The 22,036-nt window shown below is 42.2% G+C and overlaps 2 protein-coding genes across 15 annotated transcripts in view; both read right to left on the bottom strand.

Moving 5' to 3' along the window:
- The window catches only part of LOC109419125 (uncharacterized), a 319,242-nt gene that overhangs the window by 123,852 nt on the left and 173,354 nt on the right, over window positions 1-22,036 (bottom strand). The gene's annotated exons all lie outside the window — the stretch shown is intronic.
- Window positions 1-22,036, bottom strand: part of LOC109426187 (uncharacterized) — a 252,441-nt gene that overhangs the window by 98,808 nt on the left and 131,597 nt on the right. For 3 of the 14 annotated variants that reach the window (XM_062842937.1, XM_062842939.1, XM_062842936.1), the window contains 2 exons: window positions 18,905-19,337; window positions 16,967-18,468 (listed from right to left, as the gene is read on the bottom strand). In XM_062842937.1, coding sequence (XP_062698921.1) covers window positions 16,967-18,468; window positions 18,905-18,920 — 1,518 coding nt within the window. In that variant the 5' untranslated portion in view covers window positions 18,921-19,337. Of the gene's footprint in view, window positions 1-16,966; window positions 19,338-19,660; window positions 20,710-22,036 lie in introns of those variants that run through there. The other 11 variants (XM_062842931.1, XM_062842933.1, XM_062842940.1 and 8 more) reach the window with 9 other exon arrangements.

Raw genomic sequence — 22,036 nt, 5'->3', positions numbered from 1 at the left:
TGAAAAAACTACTTGTTTGCAGTTTTGCTACAGGGTATATTCCCAAATCCTGGAGGGATATTACTGTAAAGTTTATTCCGAAAGTGGGTCGTGCGTCGTATGAAGAAGCAAAGAGTTTCAGACCTATCAGTTTGACCTCTTTTCTTCTGAAATGCTTAGAACGCATTGTGGATCATCATATCCGTGATGTTCATCTGGCCAACGTGCCTCTTCATGTGAACCAACATGCCTACCAATCTGGTAAGTCCACTGTGACTCTTTTACACAAGGTTGTTTACGATGTCGAGAAAGCATTCGCTCAAAAGCAATCTTGTTTGGGTGTTTTCTTAGATATCGAGGGTGCCTTTGACAACGTGCCTTTCGATGCCATATTGGAAGCCGCTCGGAGTCATGGTATATCTCCAATGATTTCCAATTGGATTCACCAAATGCTCAAAAACCGATATCTCTTCTCGACATTGGGTCTAGCAGGGATTAGGAAATTGAGTGTTTGTGGATGCCCCCAAGGGGGAGTCTTATCACCGCTTTTGTGGAATCTCGTAGCAGATACGCTATTAAGGCAACTCAATAATAGCGGTTTTCCTACTTATGGTTTTGCCGACGACTATCTAACATTGTTAGTTGGTATGTGCATCAGCACCCTTTTCGACCTGATGCAAAACGCCCTTCAGGTAGTTGAGGGTTGGTGTCGCCAATATGGCCTTTCGGTTAATCCGAGTAAAACATCTATTGTTCTTTTCACGGAAAGGCGAAACCGTAATGGCGTTCGACCTTTGCGTCTCTTTGATTCTGAAATCGATGTGACTGAACAGGTAAAGTACGTTGGAGTCATACTTGATTCCAAGGTTTCCTGGACACCTCACATTGAGTTCAGAATCAAGAAAGCTTGTATGGCCTTCGGGCAATGCCGGCGTACTTTTGGTACAACTTGGGGTCTAAAACCCAAGTATATCAAATGGATTTACACAACTGTGGTTCGGCCAATACTGGCTTATGGATGTCTTGTGTGGTGGCAAAAGGGTGAAGTGAGAACGGTCCAATCAAAATTAGGCCATCTCCAAAGGATGTGCTTAAGTGCGATGTCTGGAGCGTTCTCTTCTCCTACGGCAGCGCTAGAAGTTCTCTTTGACGTTGCCCCACTACACATTCATCTCAAACAAGAAGCCCTTTCTTGCACTTACCGGTTACGGGTACTCGGTCTACTAGAGGAAACTCCTGTAAACCGCAGTTCAACACACACCTCGTTGTTTCCACTTTTGGTGAATTGGGACAAAATTGTCCTTGCTCCAAGTGATCTTACAATTGCTTGTAATTTTCCATATAGAACATTTTCCACGAAATTCCCTTCCCGGGAAGAGTGGATATCTGGTTATCTGGAAAGAAGTATTTCAGACGGCATCGTATGTTACACTGATGGCTCCCTTCTCGAAGGTCGAGCAGGTGCTGGTGTTTATTCTCGTGAGCTAAGGCTGTATCAGCCTTATTCACTTGGTAGACACTGCACCGTTTTTCAGGCCGAAATCTTTGCTCTTATGTGCGGAGTGCAATCAGCACGTAATGGGCAAAGTAATATACTTCTGTTCAGATAGCCAGGCTGCTATTAAAGCACTTGCTTCGGCCAACTCCAGGTCGAAGATAGTTATCGCTTGTCGAACTCAAATCGAGGAGCTGAATTCAGCAAACGCTGTTCACCTTCTATGGGTACCTGGTCATTCTTCCATCGCTGGAAATGAATTGGCTGATGAGTTAGCTCGCTCTGGAGCATCACATGACTTCATTGGCCCTGAGCCAGCTATTCCGATATCGAAGTGTTGGATTAAGCTTCAGATTCACACCTGGGCTGTCACTCAACACAGACAATATTGGAATAGTTTGGAGTCATGTCGTCAAACCAAATTGTATAGTGCTGAGCCATCTCTACGGGTGGCGAAGTATCTAACTAATCTGTCTAAGCAGAATTGCACATGCTGGTCAAAGCATTGACTGGCCACTGCCGACTCAGCTATCACATGGCGAATATTCAGCAAGCTGATTCATTTGCCTGTGATAGCTGTGAATCCGATTATGGAACTTCGTATCATTTGATATGTAACTGTCCAGTTTTCGCGCAACTGCGTTTCCGAGTATTCGGTAAACACTTATTAAGTGAAACTGACTTCAGAAACCTGAATCTTCAGGATATTCTGTTGTTCTTAACCCGCTGTGGTAAAGAGCTATAGGCTCTCTTTCGCTTTATGCGTTATTACAGTGCCCTTTTCAGGGCGTTTGAACCCATTGTGGTACGCTTGTGCGTTAGTACCCTCTTCCAGGGTATTTTTCCTATTTCCCTACCTGTCCCTATCCCCATCCAAATCCTTTTTCCTTCCTTTTCCCTCAGGTAGATGATGAAATAGGCTGTTATTTTGGCGATGGCACAAATGTCCCAAATGGAGGATAACGTGCCTCTGGAGCCGGCCTTCTGATACCTGATACCTGATAGGCTTTGAAAAACCAGGAAATACGGAAACAGTCGAGAATTTAATCACATCGGAACGTATGCGGAATAATGCGGATTTCTCAATGGGACGCCTACATGAAATGGATGTGTGTATCGCAGAATTCGATGACAAAATTCTTAAAAAAGTTGAAAGATTTCTTGGTGGATTTCAGAATTCAAGATTCTCCAAGAATTGCTACAGAGCTTTTTTTTCAGAGATTGCAGAAAGCTCTGGATGCAATCCCTGGCTCGTCACTTTCCTCCTACTTTATATCTTTCTCTCTCTTTTACATATACATCTCATGTATATTCGTATGTCCTGAGAGACGAACCAGCCAAGGGCTGAAAGTCTCTGAAATAAAGACAAATCAATCAATCAATATTCGTATGTTCGTAGCCATCGCTAGACCCAGAAACGGATTAAAAAAAAACGTTTCCCTTTTCTTCCAACTTTCATCGCAACACAGTGTCAATCTATCATATAGCGCCTACAATAGGGCTGTTCAGATTTGGAAAAAGTTTGAAATCGTTATCTCCCATACGCTTATTTTGAAGTTTTGGTAGTAAGCATTATCCTCTTCAAGTTTCAGCTCAATTGGTTTAGATTTAATGGTGGCCCAAAGGTGACGAAGGTTTGTATGGGAATTACTATGGGGAATGGTTTACCAACGTTCAATTCGCTATAATTTTGTTCAATATTCCCAAAATGCTATACTCTCTTCAGATACTTATAGTGAAAATCATCAAGATCAATTGTGTAGAACACGAGTATGTTATTAATTCAAGATTTATTCGTTATTTCTGACAAAAATCCCTGAACACTCTTGTACCTCGAATGTTTGTCAGATTTTTTGATTGTCAGTGCCAAGTCATGGATTTTAGAAGAGAACCAATCTTCCAAATGTTCAGGGATTTTGTCAAGAAATCACAAATAAATCTTGAATAATCAACGTACTTGTGTTCTACACAATTGATCTTGATGATTTTTACTATAACTGTCTGAAGAAAGTATAGCATTTTGGGAATATTGAACAAAATTATAGCGAATTGAACGTTGGTAAACCATTTCCCATAGTAATTCCCATACAAACCTTCGTCGCCTTTGAGCCACCATTAAATCTAAACCAATTGAGCTGAAACTTGAAGAGGATAATGCTTACTACCAAAACTTCAAAATAAGCGTATGGGAGATAACGATTTCAAACTTTTTTCCAAATCTGAACTTCCCTAGCCTACAAGTTATGCAACCAAGCGAACTGTGCCGCTTCATAATAATCTTTACACAATCTATCATTTAATAACTGACATCCATGCACCAATGCTTGAACTCTGTTCCAAAAATAAACATTTCACACCTACACTCAGCGAAGTAAACTACCGATATTCATCAAAACACCTTATGAAATTTAGCCATAACTGTAAAGTATGGATGCCATAAGAATACCTTATGAAAATTGAACATGCTTATTATGACCTAATTACATAAGATAAACTTATGAAAAGAGCAGAAAAATCACAAAATGATGCAGACTGGAATCGATCCATGAACGTCAAGATCATTGAGCTCGTGCCCAACCCACGCGGCTATCGACGCTTGAGAATATCGTGTTGCTAAATGTGTATAAAAGCCAAACTGTGAGTCGATTCTGCGTCATAGACCGACCTTATGAAAATCGTGCTAGCCGTTATGAATTGTTTAAAGGCCATTTCATAAGTTAGACCTTATGATAATCTTAGGTTTATTTGCCTGAGTGTACACTCCGACATTGGCATGACCTTCTGCAAGCGTAGAGGAGCCAACAGCCTGTTGGCAACAGTCTTGCGAATAATCGCGACCATCACGTGACAATCACTTGAACCGCTTTCTGGAATCACCCTCCCAAGGTGATACGAACCAGCTAGCATGTCACGCCTGGAATGACAAACATGTTGTGGGTTCCACCCTTCGCAGCTTTGCAGCGATAGCAGTTACTGAGTATTCTTCAGGCGGGTTGCGAGAGAATCAATCTCTCTGAACAACGATGCATAACGGGTGAAAAGAGAGCGTTTGCCGTAGCCAGGGCGAACTGCGTGGTGCGCTCAATGTGTGCGTTCAAACTGAGCTATGCAAAACGAATAGGATTTATAACGTAGTAGGGGGATTAGGGGCATAATGGACACCCTAAGCAAATGAGTATGTTAGGCCTGTATAACAGTCAAAAACTTAACATATTATTAGTTGGCTTACAACTTTAACTTGTTTCCTACGTATTTCAACCATTTACAGCTTGTAGAATGTCATTATTGTGAAGAAATAATGAATTGAAAACCGTGTGTTTTTTGGGGCTGGCAGCAAATGTACGGGGTGAAATGGACACCCATCGGGGCATAATGGACACCCCTGCATATTTTATGCTGTATCTTTGAGAATATCGACAAGTTAAGTAATTTGCCAATGGAGATCAATACCACAGATATAATACTCCATCTTAGACGAGTTTACATAACTTCAAAGTAATTAAATAAATTTTAGGCTAAAATAATCGGATTGAATATTTTCAAACTCTCTAAAACGCCTAACAGTATGCAACGCCCGTACATCCATTCAGAATTGCCAGTGTTCATTTCGCCCCGAATAGACTACAACATTGAAATTGTTATTTTCAGTGTGTTCTGATCAAAAATATAATGCTTCATCCATTGCTAAATCTACGTATACATGTAGATAAGCTAACAATTCACTTGTTTGTATGGTGGACACACTCAATCACTCGTAATACCTTATTTGCTGCTGCTTCGAAATTATAAGAAATCCACCATATGAAAAACGAACTTCAATTTCAATGATATTTTGGTTAATTTGAAGGAATATAAAGGGTATGTACTTGTGAAAAATAGAACAATGACTTGTTCCTTTACACTTATGAATTGAAAGTTTAACATAAAAGTCAACGGTTTCGGCAAAAACAGGGGTGTTCATTTCGCCCCGGGTGTACATTATGCCCCTAATCCCCCTACCGTGCTTGTGATAATAGACATGCATAGTTTTACATGCTGTTGCGCGTGCATCTGCTTGAGGCGACGGAGAGAGTCATGACACTCACATGAGCCATATCCAAGTCAGGATGATTGTAGCAACATTGATGGGATTCTGTCTTTTCTGGTGTTAGCGACTGTAGAGAGAGCGAATCAGAAACCGCAGAGACAGGGTGATACATGTTTGGTGTTTATCAGCTTTTTTTGTGACTTGTACGCTGATGCTTCGCGGCACTGATTGTAATCATCATTTCTCTCCCCTTCCCCACACTGACCGGTAACCTGACGCAGCAGGCACCAATCTTGCTCGAAAATAGAAGACCACCAACGCTCACACACTGAAGATGCCTGTTAATGCGAAGCAGCTATCTCATTGGTTCCTTGTGTGAGTGTAGCTTCCCGAGCAGAAGGGCATACCTTACAAATACCATGCGAAGAGCAACATGTGATCTAATACCTAAAATTGTCATTGCTGCGTTATTCTACGAAATGTTATGAGAACATCACAATAACTGTTGAAGGTATTTGAGCAGACAGGGAAGGACTCTAAGCTCAACTGTGCACTATGGTCCTCCGGAAAGTAGGGGGTTGGTGTCAGGCCCTACGAGCCAGCCGTAAAAACCCATTGTAACGGAAAATCAGCAACAGAATAATACGAACCGAGACCAACGGCAACGACCCCAGCGAACAAAAAGGACTTGTGATTGGAAACTCGGTACGTGGAACTGCCGATCTCTCAACTTCATTGGGAGCACCCGCATACTCGCCGATCTACTGAAGGACCGCGGGTTCGGCATCGTAGCGCTGCAGGAGGTGTGTTGGACAGGATCCATGGTGCGAACGTTTAGAGGTAATCATACCATCTACCAGAGCTGCGGCAACACACGCGAGCTGGGAACAGCTTTCATCGTGATGGGTGATATGCAGAGGCGCGTGATCGGTTGGTGGCCGATCGACGAAAGAATGTGCAGGTTGAGGATCAAGGGCCGATTCTTCAACTTCAGCATAATAAACGTGCACAGCCCACACTCCGGAAGTACTGATGATGACAAGGACGCATTTTACGCGCAGCTCGAACGCGAGTACGACCGCTGCCCAAGCCACGACGTCAAGATCATCATAGGAGATTTGAACGCTCAGGTAGGCCAGGAGGAGGAATTCAGACCGACGATTGGTAAGTTTAGCGCCCACCAGCAAACGAACGAAAACGGCCTACGACTCATTGATTTCGCCGCCTCCAAAAATATGGCCATACGTAGCACCTTTTTCCAACACAGCCTCCCTTATCGTTACACCTGGAGATCACCACAGCAGACGGAATCTCAAATCGACCACGTTCTGATTGACGGACGGCACTTCTCCGACATTATCGACGTCAGGACCTATCGTGGCGCCAACATCGACTCCGACCACTATCTGGTGATGGTCAAACTGCGCCCAAAACTCTCCGTCATCAACAATGTACGGTACCGGCGACCGCCACGGTACAACCTAGAGCGACTGAAGCAACCGGATGTCGCCTCAGCATACGCGCAGAATCTCGAGGCCGCGTTGCCAGACGAGGGCGAGCTCGATGAGGCCCCTCTAGAGGACTGCTGGAGTACAGTGAAAGCAGCCATCAACGACGCAGCCGAGAGCACCATCGGGTACGTGGAACGGAATCGACGGAACGAATGGTTCGACGAAGAGTGCAGAACGGTTTTGGAGGAGAAGAATGCAGCGAGGGCGGTAATGCTGCAGCAAGGGACTCGACAGAACGTGGAACGTTATAAGCAGAAGCGGAAACAGCAGACCCGCCTCTTTCGGGAGAAAAAGCGCCGCCTGGAAGAAGCGGAGTGTGAAGAAATGGAACTGCTGTGCCGTTCCCAAGAAACACGGAAGTTCTATCAGAAGCTCAACGCATCCCGCAACGGCTTCGTGCCGCGAGCCGAAATATGCAGGGATAAAGACGGAGGCCTCTTGACGGACGGACGTGAGGTGATCGAAAGGTGGAAGCAGCACTTCGATCAGCACCTGAACGGCGTGGAGAACGTAGGCACGGGAGCCCACGGCAACGGAAGGAACGACGACGCCAGTGCAGCGGAGGACGGAAATGAACCAACTCCCACGCTGAGGGAAGTTAAGGATGCCATTCACCAGCTCAAAACCAACAAAGCAGCTGGTAAGGATGGTATCGCAGCTGAACTCATCAAGATGGGCCCAGAAAAGTTGGCCACCTGTCTGCATCGGCTGATAGTCAGGATCTGGGAAACCGAACAGCTACCGGAGGAGTGGAAGGAAGGGGTAATCTGCCCCATTCACAAGAAAGGCGACCATTTGGAATGTGAGAACTTCAGGGCGATCACTATTTTGAATGCTGCCTACAAAGTGCTATCCCAGATCATCTTCCGTCGTCTGTCACCTAAAACAAATGAGTTCGTGGGAAGTTATCAAGCCGGCTTCATCGACGGCCGGTCGACAACGGACCAGATCTTTACCGTACGGCAAATCCTCCAAAAATGCCGTGAATACCAGGTCCCAACGCACCACCTGTTCATCGACTTCAAAGCGGCATACGATAGTATCGACCGCGCAGAGCTATGGAGAATCATGGACGAAAACGGCTTTCCTGGGAAGCTGACTAGACTGATTAAAGCAACGATGGACGGTGTGCAAAACTGCGTAAGGGTTTCGGGTGAACTATCCAGTTCATTCGTATCTCGCCGGGGACTGCGACAAGGTGACGGACTCTCATGTCTACTCTTCAACATCGCGCTGGAAGGTGTGATGCGACGAGCCGGGCTCAACAGCCGGGGAACGATTTTCACAAAATCCGGTCAATTTGTGTGCTTTGCGGACGACATGGACATTATCGCTAGAACATTTGGAACGGTGGCAGAACTGTACACCCGCCTGAAACGCGAAGCAGCAAAGGTCGGACTGGTGGTGAATGCCTCAAAAACAAAGTACATGCTGGTAGGCGGAACCGAACACGACCGGATCCGTCTGGGTAGTAATGTTACGATAGACGGGGATACTTTCGAGGTGGTGGAGGAATTCGTCTACCTCGGATCCTTACTGACGGCTGACAACAACGTGAGCCGTGAAATTCGGAGGCGCATCATCAGCGGAAGTCGGGCCTACTACGGGCTCCAGAAGAAACTGCGGTCGAAAAAGATTCACCCACGCACCAAATGCACCATGTACAAAACGTTAATAAGACCGGTAATCCTCTACGGGCACGAGACATGGACCATGCTCGAGGAGGACCTACAAGCACTCGGAGTTTTCGAGCGACGCGTGCTAAGAACGATCTTCGGCAGTGTGCAGGAGAACGGTGTGTGGCGGAGAAGGATGAACCACGAGCTCGCTGCACTTTATGGCGAACCCAGCATCCAGAAGGTGGCCAAAGCCGGAAGGATACGGTGGGCAGGGCATGTTGCAAGAATGCCGGACAACAACCCTGCAAAGCTGGTGTTTGCAACGGATCCGGTTGGCACAAGAAGGCGTGGAGCGCAGAGAGCACGATGGGCGGACCAGGTGGAGCGTGACTTGGCGAGCATTGGGCGTGACCGAGGATGGAGAGCGGCAGCCACAAACCGAGTATTGTGGCGTACTATTGTTGATTATGTCTTGTCTTAATGATGTGGAACAAATAAATGTATGTAATGTATGTATTTGAGCAGAGTTTGGTATTGATGTGGTATTTGTTGGTTTAGTAGTGAAAATAACCGAAGAACAAGATTTGCTGTTACATCATGAAGTCATCGAACAAATGAAACATTTAATAACAAGAAATGTTATTAGTTTGTTATTCAATAACTTTGGGATAACAAATACAGCACTTGAAATTTTAGGTATGAATTAATTATTGAAATAATAAGATATATTATTTTCTAGGTGGTATTTATACTAAATTTTAGTATTCGTTTTTGTTATTTTGACTCTTGTTACCACCTAATGGAGCAATGGAGGGCATATCAAGGTATGGTGATATTTTAGATAAATGCCTTGATATGTTATTCACTTGCTATTTTCTTCTGCTCGGGTGATCTGGCGATACTGTAGTAGCATCTGTGGGCGGTCAATAAAGGTCAAGCTCAAGCTCTCAGAGATTCTGCAACAAATCCCTTTAAAGATTCTCTTAGAACTTACATAGGAAACCGTTCAGGTTTTTGTGGTGGAATTTCCACAGCAATTCTTGTACCGATTCTATTAGGAATTTATGCTGGTGTTCGTACTCCTCCAGAACTTCATCCGGGGATTTCTCTAAGTATTCCTAAGAATTCGTCCTATGATACTTATTCCTTCTGTGATACCTCCAAACGTTTTTGTTTGGAATGTCTTGAGAAACTCCTGCTGGGATTCTTCCAGAAATTCTTGCTGGTATTCGTGCAGAAGTTTTTCCATCAATGATGTCTACAGGAACTTCTTTGGCGATGTGTCCAAAGATTTCTGTACGGATTTCTCACATATTTCTTCAAATAAATACTCCGTGGAATTGTTTAAGAATTCATCTACGGATTTTTCAGTAATTCTCCTGCGGGTTCATACAGGAAATCCTCCGGGGATTCCTTTAGGAATTCAACGAAGGTTTCATTAAGTGATTTCTCGGAGGGTTCCTCCAGGGATATCTTTTATAAAATCTCTATGACCACCTTCAGTAATTTCTACACGAATCAATCCAATAATTTATCCAGGAATTCCTGTGGAGATTTCTCCAAGATACCTTCGTAAATTTTGTTATAGAGCTACCTCTTTGGATTATATCAGGATTTCCAATTTGTATTGCAGCAGGAATTCCTCTTATGAATGCTTCAGGAGTTTCATTTCGGATTTCTTCTGAAATTCCTGCGAAGATTTTTAAAGAAGTTTCTTCAAGAATTCATGTTTTTTCTACTGGGATTTCTTCAGGAATTACACCAGATATTTACCCAGAACTTTTTTCAGGAACTCCTTCGTGAATTTATCCAAATAATTCATCTGAAATCCTAGCAGGGTTTTTTTTTAAGATTTTAACAGGATATTCAGCAATAATACTTCTGGGAATCACTCCAGAAATTTATCCAGGAATCTTTCTAGGCATGACTCTAGAGATTGCAATAGGGATTCTTTCAGGTTTTACTCAAGGGATTTTAAGGCCCAAGAGGTTTCTACAGAAAATACTTATGGGAGTACTTACAAGAATTCCTGTAGAGTTCCTCTGAAGAACACTATAACGTGATTCGAAACTTTGGAAAAATCTAAAACTTTCGTTTTAATTTCCCATGACTGCAGTGCCAAAAGTAGTAGCTCTGAAGAGACTATGGTTCAAAGGGTTGAATTTAAGCCACAATTTCATTCTTGGGTTACTACTCATTATGGCTTACTACAAAAATGCCTATTATCTCCAAAAATGTCTTGTGTTTTTTTCTGATACACTTGTATTTGTTTTAATTCAAACTATTTTATTCAGTAAGCTCATGTTGAGTGTAGGTCTCCAGTTAGCCTAGTGGCCATGGATCGCCAATCCGGAGACGGCGGATTCGATTCCCGTTCCAGTCTGGAAAATTTTCTCGACTTTTGTACTTGCCACACAATGTACAAATTTATGCTATGGCAGGCAAAGAAAGCTCTTTAATTAATAACTGTGGAAGTGCTCAAAGAACATTAAGTTGAAGCAAGGCCAAGTCCCAATGGGGACGTAAAGCCATAAATAAGACGAAAAAGATGCTGAGTGTGTTTGGGTCTGATTCCCGGTCGGTCCAGGAACTTTTCGTAAGGAAGAACCAATGAAGGACGTTGCTTTTGAACTTCTTTTTTATTCAATTTTGACTTTCTCCTGCCCCTTTTAACACGTTGTTCTATAATGTCTTGTTCAAGTCTTGTTACACTAAAGAAGAGTCACCTACAACCAATCCCCACCACACTTTTTTCGCCACGTGATTACTCCAGGAATCCCGGAAAAGTTGTCTGGAAGAAATCCCTGGAAAAAAAAAACCGTGAGAAATCCCAGAAAGGAATCCGGACAGAAGCCCCGGAAGGAATTTGTGTAAAAATCCTGCAGGAATCCCAGGTGCAATCCCTAAAATAATGCTAAAGTAATTCCTTAAAAGAAACTCAAAAGGAGTTCCTGTGGAAATCCCAGGAGAAATCTAGAAAGAGATTCCGAGAGAAATCCATGAGAGAAACACGCAGGGAAATGATTAAAAGAATCTCCGAAGGATTCCCTGGAAGAATCTCGGGAGAAATATATAAAATAATGCCGAGGATGTCCTTGAAAAAATCCCTGAGTGACTATCTAGGAATCCTTAGAAGGAAGAAGAAATAATGAAAGTATTCTGGAAGGACTCAATTAGGGAATCCAGGGATGAATTCCCAAGGAATTCATAAAGGATAGCTGGGAGCAATCCCAGAAGAAATTTCAGGCCAGGAATAATCCCTGAAGGAATCCCAAAAAGAATCTTGGAATAATCTCTCAAATAAATCTGGAAGAGATCTCTGAAAAAAATCTGGAGGAACCCCAAAAGGAATCACTGATAGAACACCAGGATTAATCAATGTAGGAATCTTGGAAAAAAACACTATAGGGATTCCGAAAGAAGTCTCTGAAGAAACCTAAAAGGAATTCCAGGAAGAATACCGAAATGAACCTCGAGTGAAATACCTGAATGAATACCGGAAGGAATCCTAAGAGAAATCTCAAAAGGTATCCTGGGAGAAAAAAAAGGAGCAAAATCCCTAATGAAATACTGGAATATATTCCCGAAAGAAATCCCAGAAAAAAATCCTGCAGGAAGTCGCATAGGGTTCTTGGAAGGAATTTCTATTGGAATTCCAGAAAGAATTTTTGGAAAAATCTTTAACACTTCCAGAAGCAATCCCTAAATAAACCCGGAGGATTTTCTACAGAGGATCTACAAAAGCACGCTAAAAGATTTGAAATTGGTCAAGCGAATAAAAAGTTATCTGACCCTGAAACTATTTTTTTTGTAGAAAGAAGAAAAAAAATAAATTAAATCTTCAAATACTTATATTAAGCGTGATTTTCGAAAAAAAAATCTCTACAAGTTTTATAAAAAAAAAGATTGAAAATCGCTTGACAATTGAAAAAGTTATGTCACTTGAAGTGAAAACACCTTTTTACTACACGAAAAGTCAACTTTGAGGCGATTGCCCCACCTCTAAATCTCGATATTTTTGGCTCAAACTCAGAGGTTTCTCTTTTTATGTCATTTGAATCCAGAAGAGCTTACGAATTCCAGATTTTAACAACTTTTGAAAAATAAGTCGCAGCCTAGTGAACAGCCAAGGACTTTTTTTTTTAATTTCTTTGGAATTTTTTTTCGGGAATTCCTCTAAAAATTCTTTCGGAAATCATTCTGAGCATCCTCAAACGACTCGATCGGGTATTCTATCGAGGTTGACGTAAGAAATTTCTTAGGAAAATAATTTAGATTGTCTCCTCTTATTGATAATATCTTCAGGGGGCTTATTGACGAAATCTTTCAGAATTTTCTTTGAAGAATTCTTTTAGGAATCCTTGCAGAACTTCTGCAGGGATTTCCAGATATTGTTCCAGTAGTTAATCCTGGTTTCTCAAGGTGTTCACCGAATTTTCTACAACGACTTTTTCTACGTATTTCTGAAGAATTTCTGCAGTGGTACGTTAAGGAAGAGCTCCAGATATTTTCGTGTGAATTCCTTTAACCCTAGTAGGATGTTGCTGTCAATATTAACGAGCCTGGATAAAACAAAGAGGAGAAACGTCAAAATTGGAACAGTCGATCTAGTATCATCCCCATAATTCCAATCGAGCAGGATACCTGTCAAAACGACAAGGATTCTCCACTTTGGTATACTCGAGACACTTTAGTCAATATGACCCAGATAGGCTTGCTGAACGTGCACTATGCCATCGTGGAGGGTTAAGACTTCTTTCGGGAATTTGTTTCGTAAACCTTTTCTGAAAATCATAGGAAAATTTGCCACAAAAAATCATACCATCTGAAGTTTCTCAGAAAAGTTTGTAGAATTTCTCAGAAGTTCATTTTTGTGGAATGCTATCAGAGTTTTCACCAATAACTTAGAGATTCTTTGAAGAAATTCCTGCAGAGATTTCTTGAAGAACATTTCAAGGAAATCGTAAGAGAATTCTTTCGGAGATTTCTTTAGGAATTTATCTAAGGGTTCCATAGGAGAACTTGCCTCTGGAGCCGACCTACTGAAGGGTTCCGTTAGCATTTTCACAGGTACTCCAGCGAAAATTTGTCCTGAGATTCATTGAGAAAACATGCCAGGGATTTCTTTAGGAAATTCCTTCTATGATTCCTGGCGAAGTTCCTTGAATTATACTTTAGTGATTCTTTCCTCCAGCGATTTATTGAGGAATTCCTCTAAGAATTTCACCGGATTTTTTTAGAGATTCTTTGAGAAATTTCTCTATGAATCTTTAAAGTATTGTTCGAGTGATTTGTAGAATAATTTTTGTAGAGATTTTTTTTCAGAAAATCATATGTGTTCTTTGCAGAGTTTCACAACTTTTCCTTGTTTACTTTATTTCAGTGATTCGTTAGGGAATACGAAGAATACCTCCAGAGATCTCCTTTGGGATTTTATCCGGGCATTTTTTTCGGCAACTCATTTAGAAAATCATTGGAAAATTCTAAAAAGATTCTTTGAGGAATTCATCTAGATAATTTCTTACTGAATTCATGCAATACCTCTATCAGGACTCCCCTTTGCATATTCCATCGACAATGTCGTTAGTTTTTTAATATGAATTCTTACAGGGATTTGTAGATGGAATTTTTAGCAATACCTTCCTTAAAAAATTTCCAGGAATCTGTGGAGAATTGTTGCAGGGATTTCTTTGATAAATCGCGTTTGGGTTTCTTTGGAGTGTTTTTTTTTCAGGAGAATTGAGCTAGATTCCTTGAGGACTTCATTTAAGATTTCCAGCGGGAAGTACGCAAGAAACTTCATCATGAATTCCTTCAGAGACTTATCGGGAAATTTGTCAAAAGATTCGTTGGAGATTTTTCCTGGGATCTTTCAGAAAAACATCCAAGAACATATTCGGAAGCTTCTCCGTTTAAAGTTTCTGTGAAATTTCTCCTGGAATTCCATGGTGAATTTCTTCAGCAATTTGTTAGGAATATGTCTCCAAAAAAACCCGTCTTAAATTATTCAAAGAATTCTTTAGGGAATCCCTCTTACAAAATGTCTCCTGGTTTCGTAAGGGATTCGTTGAAGAATTATTTCAGTTATTCCTTCGGGATCCACGGATTCCATGGGAATTTTATTGCAACAACACTTTTTTTAAAGAATTTCTTTGAAAATATCATTCAAGAATGCTTTGGATTTATCAAGGATTCCATCGGGAACTTCTTCGTGGATTTCGTGGGGGATTTCTCGAGAAAATTGTTCGGGGATTCCATTGGGAGATTTCTCCAGGGATTCTTTGTGGACTTAATCACTGCCATTGAACCATCTTCCAGAATGTTTTCGACAATTTATCCAGGAATTTCATCGAGCCTTTCGTCAAGAATCCCTTGGAGCTTCTATTCAAGAAGTCCTTGAAAAATTACTTCAGAGATATCATTGGGGATTCCTCTAGAAATGATATCGTAAAGTCATCTGGGCATATGAAAGGGAATTTCTAAAAGTATTTCTTTAGAAAGCGTTTCATGCATACTGTAGATTAAAAGAGAGCGATGTTTCGGGAGGCTTTTTCAATCTGTAAGTCGAGAACGAATTGTTTTCTACTCTCCCGACGTTTCGGCCGAAGGGTTTTGCCCTTTCTCAAGGATCGTAGAGAGCTCATAATAGATGCTAATACTTTATTTGGCGTCTCAAGATTCAGTGAGGGACATTGAGTGACCCTTTTCTGCAAACCAAAGCCTACAGTATGACCCACAAAAAAATGTGACAGTTTTCAAAGTCATCGTTCCCCTACTTCGAGCCACTAATCTAATGGCAAAGGAACATAGACTGATTTCATGCACATACCTTTGGAAATATAACGTTGAACATATGGATGTCGAAATTGTCCACGCGCCAGAGGCCGTTTTTTAAGGATATAATTTTCTTTCAATTGCTTTCAATCACATTCAATCAAATTTTATTTTCAAAATAGTACTTTTATGGCTGGATAAGGTCTTCAGGAGTTCGTTGATTTGTCGGGCAAGAACGAAAAAAATATTAACTTACAAATTAAGAAACATTTTCTGAAAATTGAATTATTTGACAAATGATAATATTTAGAAAATATTATGTTTTAAGCATGAAATTGTTTTTAAGTACTTAGTATTTGTACTTATCATAAAATGTTTTGAAAAATCTTCAATCAGTGTTAAGTTTTTTATTAATTTATCTTAAATATGGTTTTTTATATGTAGCACCTTTTTTAGTTTTTGTTTCCTAAACATTTGAAATAATTTTTGAAATATTTTTCAAACATGGGCGTATTAAAGAGTACATATTTCTTCATTGTTCTCATGTGTTTAAAAGTTTCTATCTTAGTTCATTTTGCTCTGAAAATTAGAGGAAAACTTGATTTTATTTAGAAATTGTTAGCAATTATAAGGTATCCCATATACGTAACCAATGAATATTTTGACAAAAATTTTAGAGATCCTGTATGACAATGACCTCCTTATTGTATAAAAGTTTAATTCATTAGGGTTATTTTATTAAAAATCATCAAATACCGCAAAAAAATGGAATGTCGCATTTTTTATGGGTCATACTGTAAATCTCAATAAATCTAGTAAAAAATCATCTACTATAAATTCCCACAATACTTTCTGGGATTCCTGCGGAAATGTTTCCTCAAGGGTCAATTCGCAAATTCTTCTAAAATTTCCTCGGCAATTTTCTCCTTACATTGCTATCTTGACTGTTACTGAAACTTCCCAATTCTGCCGCTGAGAATGAACAGCCAGCTCTATTTCGCGATCTAGATAAGATAGACAGTTCAAGTCTCCGGCAAAGTTATTCAGAAGAAGGTTTGCTTCATAAAAACAAGCAGTTTGGTTTGAAATACTGCCTTGATGACACTAGGGGGTATGCAAATCAATAGTTAAAAAATTACTTAGGAATCTCTGCATTATAAAAGAGACTCCTGAGAAAATCTCTTTCTGTACTACGAAATGGAGATCAAAGGAAGTATTTCTGTAACAATTCTTCAAGATCTTTGAAAGTCTTGAGAGTTTCGGTGAATATTTCCTCTTCCTTCCCATACGAGTTCTTTGTTGAAAAATTTGTTGTTTTTTTTCTAGCACCTGATACAGCATTCCGCGAAAGTGTCTCTGGGGAATATCATTCCGTGAAATGGCATTCCGAGAAATGTGATACCGCCCTTGCTACAATACATAGGCATCTTGAATAAACTGTCTTATTAATTTTTCTTGTAGTTTTGCATTTAAGTAAAAATTCACCTCTTCACGACCATCTCGAGTGAAACAACTCCTGGAAAATGATAGAAAATTTCTAAGAATCAATAATTCCACTCACCTGCACCTTGACTGGCTCTTTGGCGCGTTCCCGGGGCGGGGCCTTCTCCGGGCATTTCTCGAATATCAGCACCCGCTCGGCCACGGAGCCCCGCGACAGGAACGGCCGGATCGGGCTCGGAATGGTCTTCGCCTGGAACTCCTTCTTGTCGTCCGAGGCCGCCGCCGGGCGGCCAAAATCCTTCGGCAGTCTTGTGGTTGCAACGTTGCGCGTAAAATTCGTGGACAGCTTGTGCTGCTCGTGGATCTGGTGAATGTTCAGGATCGGTATGTGATTGGGCTTCATGGGAACCCCGTTCCAGTGTTTGACCCCGGCGGCGGCGTTGGGGGCACCGGCGTCGGTGCCAGCGCCAGCGCTAGTACCATTGGTACCGTTGGTAGTGGTGCCATTGGTAGACCCGTTGGCCACCACAGTGGACGAGGTCACCATGTCGACGAGCGGTCGATTACTGCTGTAACCGTAGTCGGGGACGTCTCGGGTCTCCGGAAGGGTGGAGGTTATAACCTCCGGAAGGAGGTTGTCACTGCTGTTGAGAACGGTTCCCGTTTTCAGTGCGTTGATTAGACGTTCTTCTTCCCGAGAAACCTCATCCATAAGTTCCGCGGTATTCTTGGAAATGAAGCCGGTTCCACCGGAGATGCTACTAAGGCCACTGTTACTACTACTACTAGGGCTGCCGCTACTTCCGGAACCCGTTGAAGCGAGCGTTTGGTGATGGTTGACTTTGTCGGAACCGTTTGGTCCGCTGGACTTTACTACGCGGTTCTTCAGCGGCCAGCTAGGAACATGGTTCAGCAAATGGTCCGGTTTAACCGGAGTCTGTGGCTTTTCGCGGGGTTTCTCGACCAGCGTGTCCTTCAGGACATCTGGAACATTGTTCTTGTTCAGGGTACTAAGGTTATTGTTGTTGTTGTTGTTCACCTTATTTGGTGTAGCGGTGTTGTTGCTTGGCCGGATGTAATTTGGTTTGTTGATCGGGGAAGTGTTCAAGTTCTGAGCACCGTTTTGTTCGAACTTTTGAAGCACACTCTTGATGGCGGAACCAGCGGAAACCGGACGTCCGGCACCTCGTTTCTGCGCCGCAATCCGAGCTTTGTCTTCGTTCACGAACGAACTGACCAACTGCTCAAGGCTGTTGTTGGATAGCTCGGGGGCTTGCGCGAGTAGTTCGGCTACACCGGAAGTGGCGGATTTTTGGTGGTTCGCGCTAGACGACGATGCCGGCAAGGACGGCGAGCCCGGCGATGCGGAAGAGGTAGCGGTAGTTGTCGTAGGGCTCAAGGTTTTGCTAAAAGCATTCTCACCGTCCGCCGTCGGCAGTTGGCAGTTGAGGATTTCAGTTGGCGCTAGGCCACGGGCCTTCCATGTCTGGTAGATGGCTTCGGCGTGATCGGAAATCTGCTTCGCGATCGCGTCGAGGTCCTCCTGCTGGTGGTTGCTCGACTGACCTTCGGCGAAGCTGTGCACACTCGACGAAGGCGACGAAGCGGAGGACTGCTTCGCTGCAGTTGCCATGGTTACGCGCACAATAAGAACACACGCGCGCCGCGAGTATACACGTGTTCAGTATGAATTTCGTTATCGCACAATTTTTTTTTCGATTACATTGGTTTCCGTACAGGTTTTATTCCACAGTGCACATTTTGTATATGTATTGAAAATAAACGAAAGAGGAAAAATAATTAGAACTTGGATTCGTTGCTCTTCGGGTGCGAAGACGGTTTGGCGAATGGGCTGATGTGTATTGACTTGGCTGTTCCCATTAATCACAACAAACAATGAACGGTGAACAAGTACACAGAAAACATGGATTCAACACTGCTCTTCGCTGGCGGTGCCTATTGGTCTTCTTCGCCTCTAGACCAGTGACTTTTTTTTACAACGAGATGACACAACTACTGATTCAGTGTGATGGAAACAATTCCCAGGTATTCTTACACATCATTATCCACATCCAAGAAGGTGGCCGCGAGGGCCAAGCCGCAGCGGTCGTGTCTCGGTGATTGGCCGAGAGAATGGTAGCACACTGAAATTCACAATAACACGCACGCACGTGTGTGTATGTGCACGCGCACGTGAATGGTTAACCGCACAGCGGTTCACGAAATCCAGGCAGCGCACAGTAGTGTGTGTAGTAGTTGATTGATCGTAGCAGCGAGCTCACGCGCGCACACACACAAACGCAATTCACACTTAGTAGAGCTCTCGATTTCTTTTCTCTTTCCGTTTTGCACCGGATGATTTTTCGTTTTACGCTTTTGTTTTTATCAGCTCATGGTGAGCTCATTCTCGATTGTGAACAATTTTGAACTCTTTTCCGGATGATTTTCCTATTGATCTTTTCATTTTGTTTTCAAACTTTTATTGGCAGCTACAAACACGCACAAGGTGAGAGAGAGAGAGAAAAGGAGAGGAAACACACAAACACATATAAGACGAACATAAGCGACAGGCGACACAACTAGGCTATTTCGGGGGTGCGTTTAGTAGGCGGCTGCGAGGTTTAGCCTTGACCCCTCGTCTGGCGCGTTGCGAATTTGGGACGAGGGGTCCGAAAATGCGGCGACGGCGGGGTGTTAGCGGACGAGTGAGTGAGTGAGAGCGATTTTCGAGGGCGGGTTAGATCACACACAAACACACGCGAACAAACGATTTTTTTTTTTGGTTTTCGGGATTGATTGTCGTGTTATTTACACTCGGAAAAATGACGTTTCGTTGTTGGATCAGGCTGGAACGGTTTCATTACCGATTGTTTTCTTGGGGAAGGGTTTGGTAACTTTTTTTTGTATCTTCTATTTGGGTTTATAACATTGATATACTGTTGAGAGGGGGTTATTTTTCTGATTGTTTTTCCATTCGACGAGGGGTCACTCTTCTAGGGTGTATCCAGTTGGTGGGGAAGGTCTTCCTTTGATGCACAATATTACTAATTTTCTGCGATTTGGTGGTGAGAAAGGGGCTAGCACATCACATCATAGAGAGAGATAGTGTAGAGTGTTTGGAAGCGACGAGGGGTGATTCGCACTCACTTATCGAGAACAAATTCTGATAATAGAAATTGAAAGCTTCATTCATCTAGGAGGCGTTTGATTTGGTATTTCCGTTAAACAAGAGAATGAAAAACACGCGATTTTCTTCGCACTCTGTGGTGGCTATGGGTTTTCCCTTCTTTTCCGCACGATTATTTTTCACATTTCATTGAATCTTCTTCCCCGCAAGGCAGGCAAATCTTCTTGATTCTTCCCGCAGCCTACTGCAGCATGTTCACACACGAGCTGCCGCCACTTTCTCGAGATTTTTATTTTTAGAACCGCACTTTTCTTCACTGCCGAGGAAAATCGCACCCTATCGAGCGAGGTATTTCTTCGTTGCGGAGAATATTCTTCCCCATTAGCACAAACTCGCCGTGCCGTGGATATTTCACTTGCAATTTTTTCTTCTGCTTTCAACAAAAAACGCTATTTTCTTCAATTTTTTATTCTTATTTGCTGCAAAAAAAAAATCACTGTATCTCAACGCCTACTGCGCGGCGCTCAATATAATATTATCTCGGGAATCTCGCGCGGACAGCTCTGAACGATCGAACACACGTCCTACGAGTGGGATCACACTCTCGCGACTGGCTGAACCATCATCACATAGTAGGCCGCGGCGCTTTGCGCCACGATTCTCGAGCCCCTCGGTCCTAGCGGACTCGTCCATTCGCTCCCACTCACTCTCCCATACTTCGTTCGACGGTGATCGCTTGCCACCACACCGCACAGTGGTTGAGAGCGCGAAAAACGTGAAGTAGTGCAAATAATAGTATATTATGCTCTGCTAAGTTGTATAAGGGGCATCTTTTGATGGGAACTTTTTCTTTTATGTATTAATTTACCCATAAACTTGAAAATCTATTTAGTTATTCGAGTTACAATAAGATGAATAGTTCACGCAACCTGAGATTGGCAGATTCTAATACAGTTGGGTATGAAACATATACAAATATTGTATTAGGGCCTTGCAAATACAAAAATTGGTAGGTGGCAGTATACCAAAAATTGTATTGGCTTCCTAGAATGTGGAAAAGGAAAATTTCGCATGTGTGCGTGTGCTCTGTCGCACTGGTTTCTCATTATTTGTTCTATTTTTAGACTGATCATGGCAGCAGCGGTGGCATCAAATACCAATACATGTTTAAAAAGAAATACGGGTGGCGGCGGGAATCGAACCGAGGCACTGTAATGGTGATTCACAGTACCCTGCGCTCTAACCAGCACGGCTTCAACTGCACATGGATAGACACGAGGCTGAAAGCCATCATCATCAACACAAACGTGGCTTGGTGATGGAAGTGATACAGCCGCCACACTGCACAATGGGTCCAGAGCCGTATTTGCGAAGACAAAACTGTTTAAGCTTCAGCTTTAAGTTTTAAGACACATATTGTGTTTTAGAAAGTTTATTTTCAATTGTTGACCCTATTCCCTATTATTGTTATGTTAGGGTGGTTCGTCTGGTTAAACTGATTCAAAAATCTGCTTTCTAATAATTTTATGTGCGATGCCATGATGGATGGTGATGGATCGTTTAATTAGAAATTCCACCAATAAACGGCAAATTTTAAATTTCATATATCTCAGGACTCTCACCACTTAGAAAGTTGGTGTCTTCGACAACGTTGTTAAGTGAGTCAAGGGCTTACAGTTATAATGGTCCACTAGGCGGCGCTAGTTACACATTTGCTAAATCATTCAAATGATTGATATTTTTTCGTGAAGTAATCAACAAGCTGTAAGTTTGTTTTCTTTGAACGTGTCTAAGTCAAGTCAAAGGTTTTTCAAAGAGCTATGTATTAGTCATGATTGTGCAATGTCGCATTTCATTCGGTTCACTTGATCCAGAGATATAGCAATTAAACGAAGAACACTCAAATATGAACTACTTTATTAGAGTTGCTCCAATTTTATGTAAAGTTATCCAATCAAACCCAAATTTGTACCGTTTATAGCTTACTAGTTGTGCAACTGGCAGGAAAAATTTCAGAATATTTGGTGTATTTTTGAAAAAGTTACAGCTTGCTGAATATAT

This window comes from Aedes albopictus, chromosome 3 (genome assembly GCF_035046485.1).
Source record: "Aedes albopictus strain Foshan chromosome 3, AalbF5, whole genome shotgun sequence".
NCBI lineage: Eukaryota > Metazoa > Arthropoda > Insecta > Diptera > Culicidae > Aedes > Aedes albopictus.
This window is presented reverse-complemented; position numbering and strand designations above follow the sequence as displayed.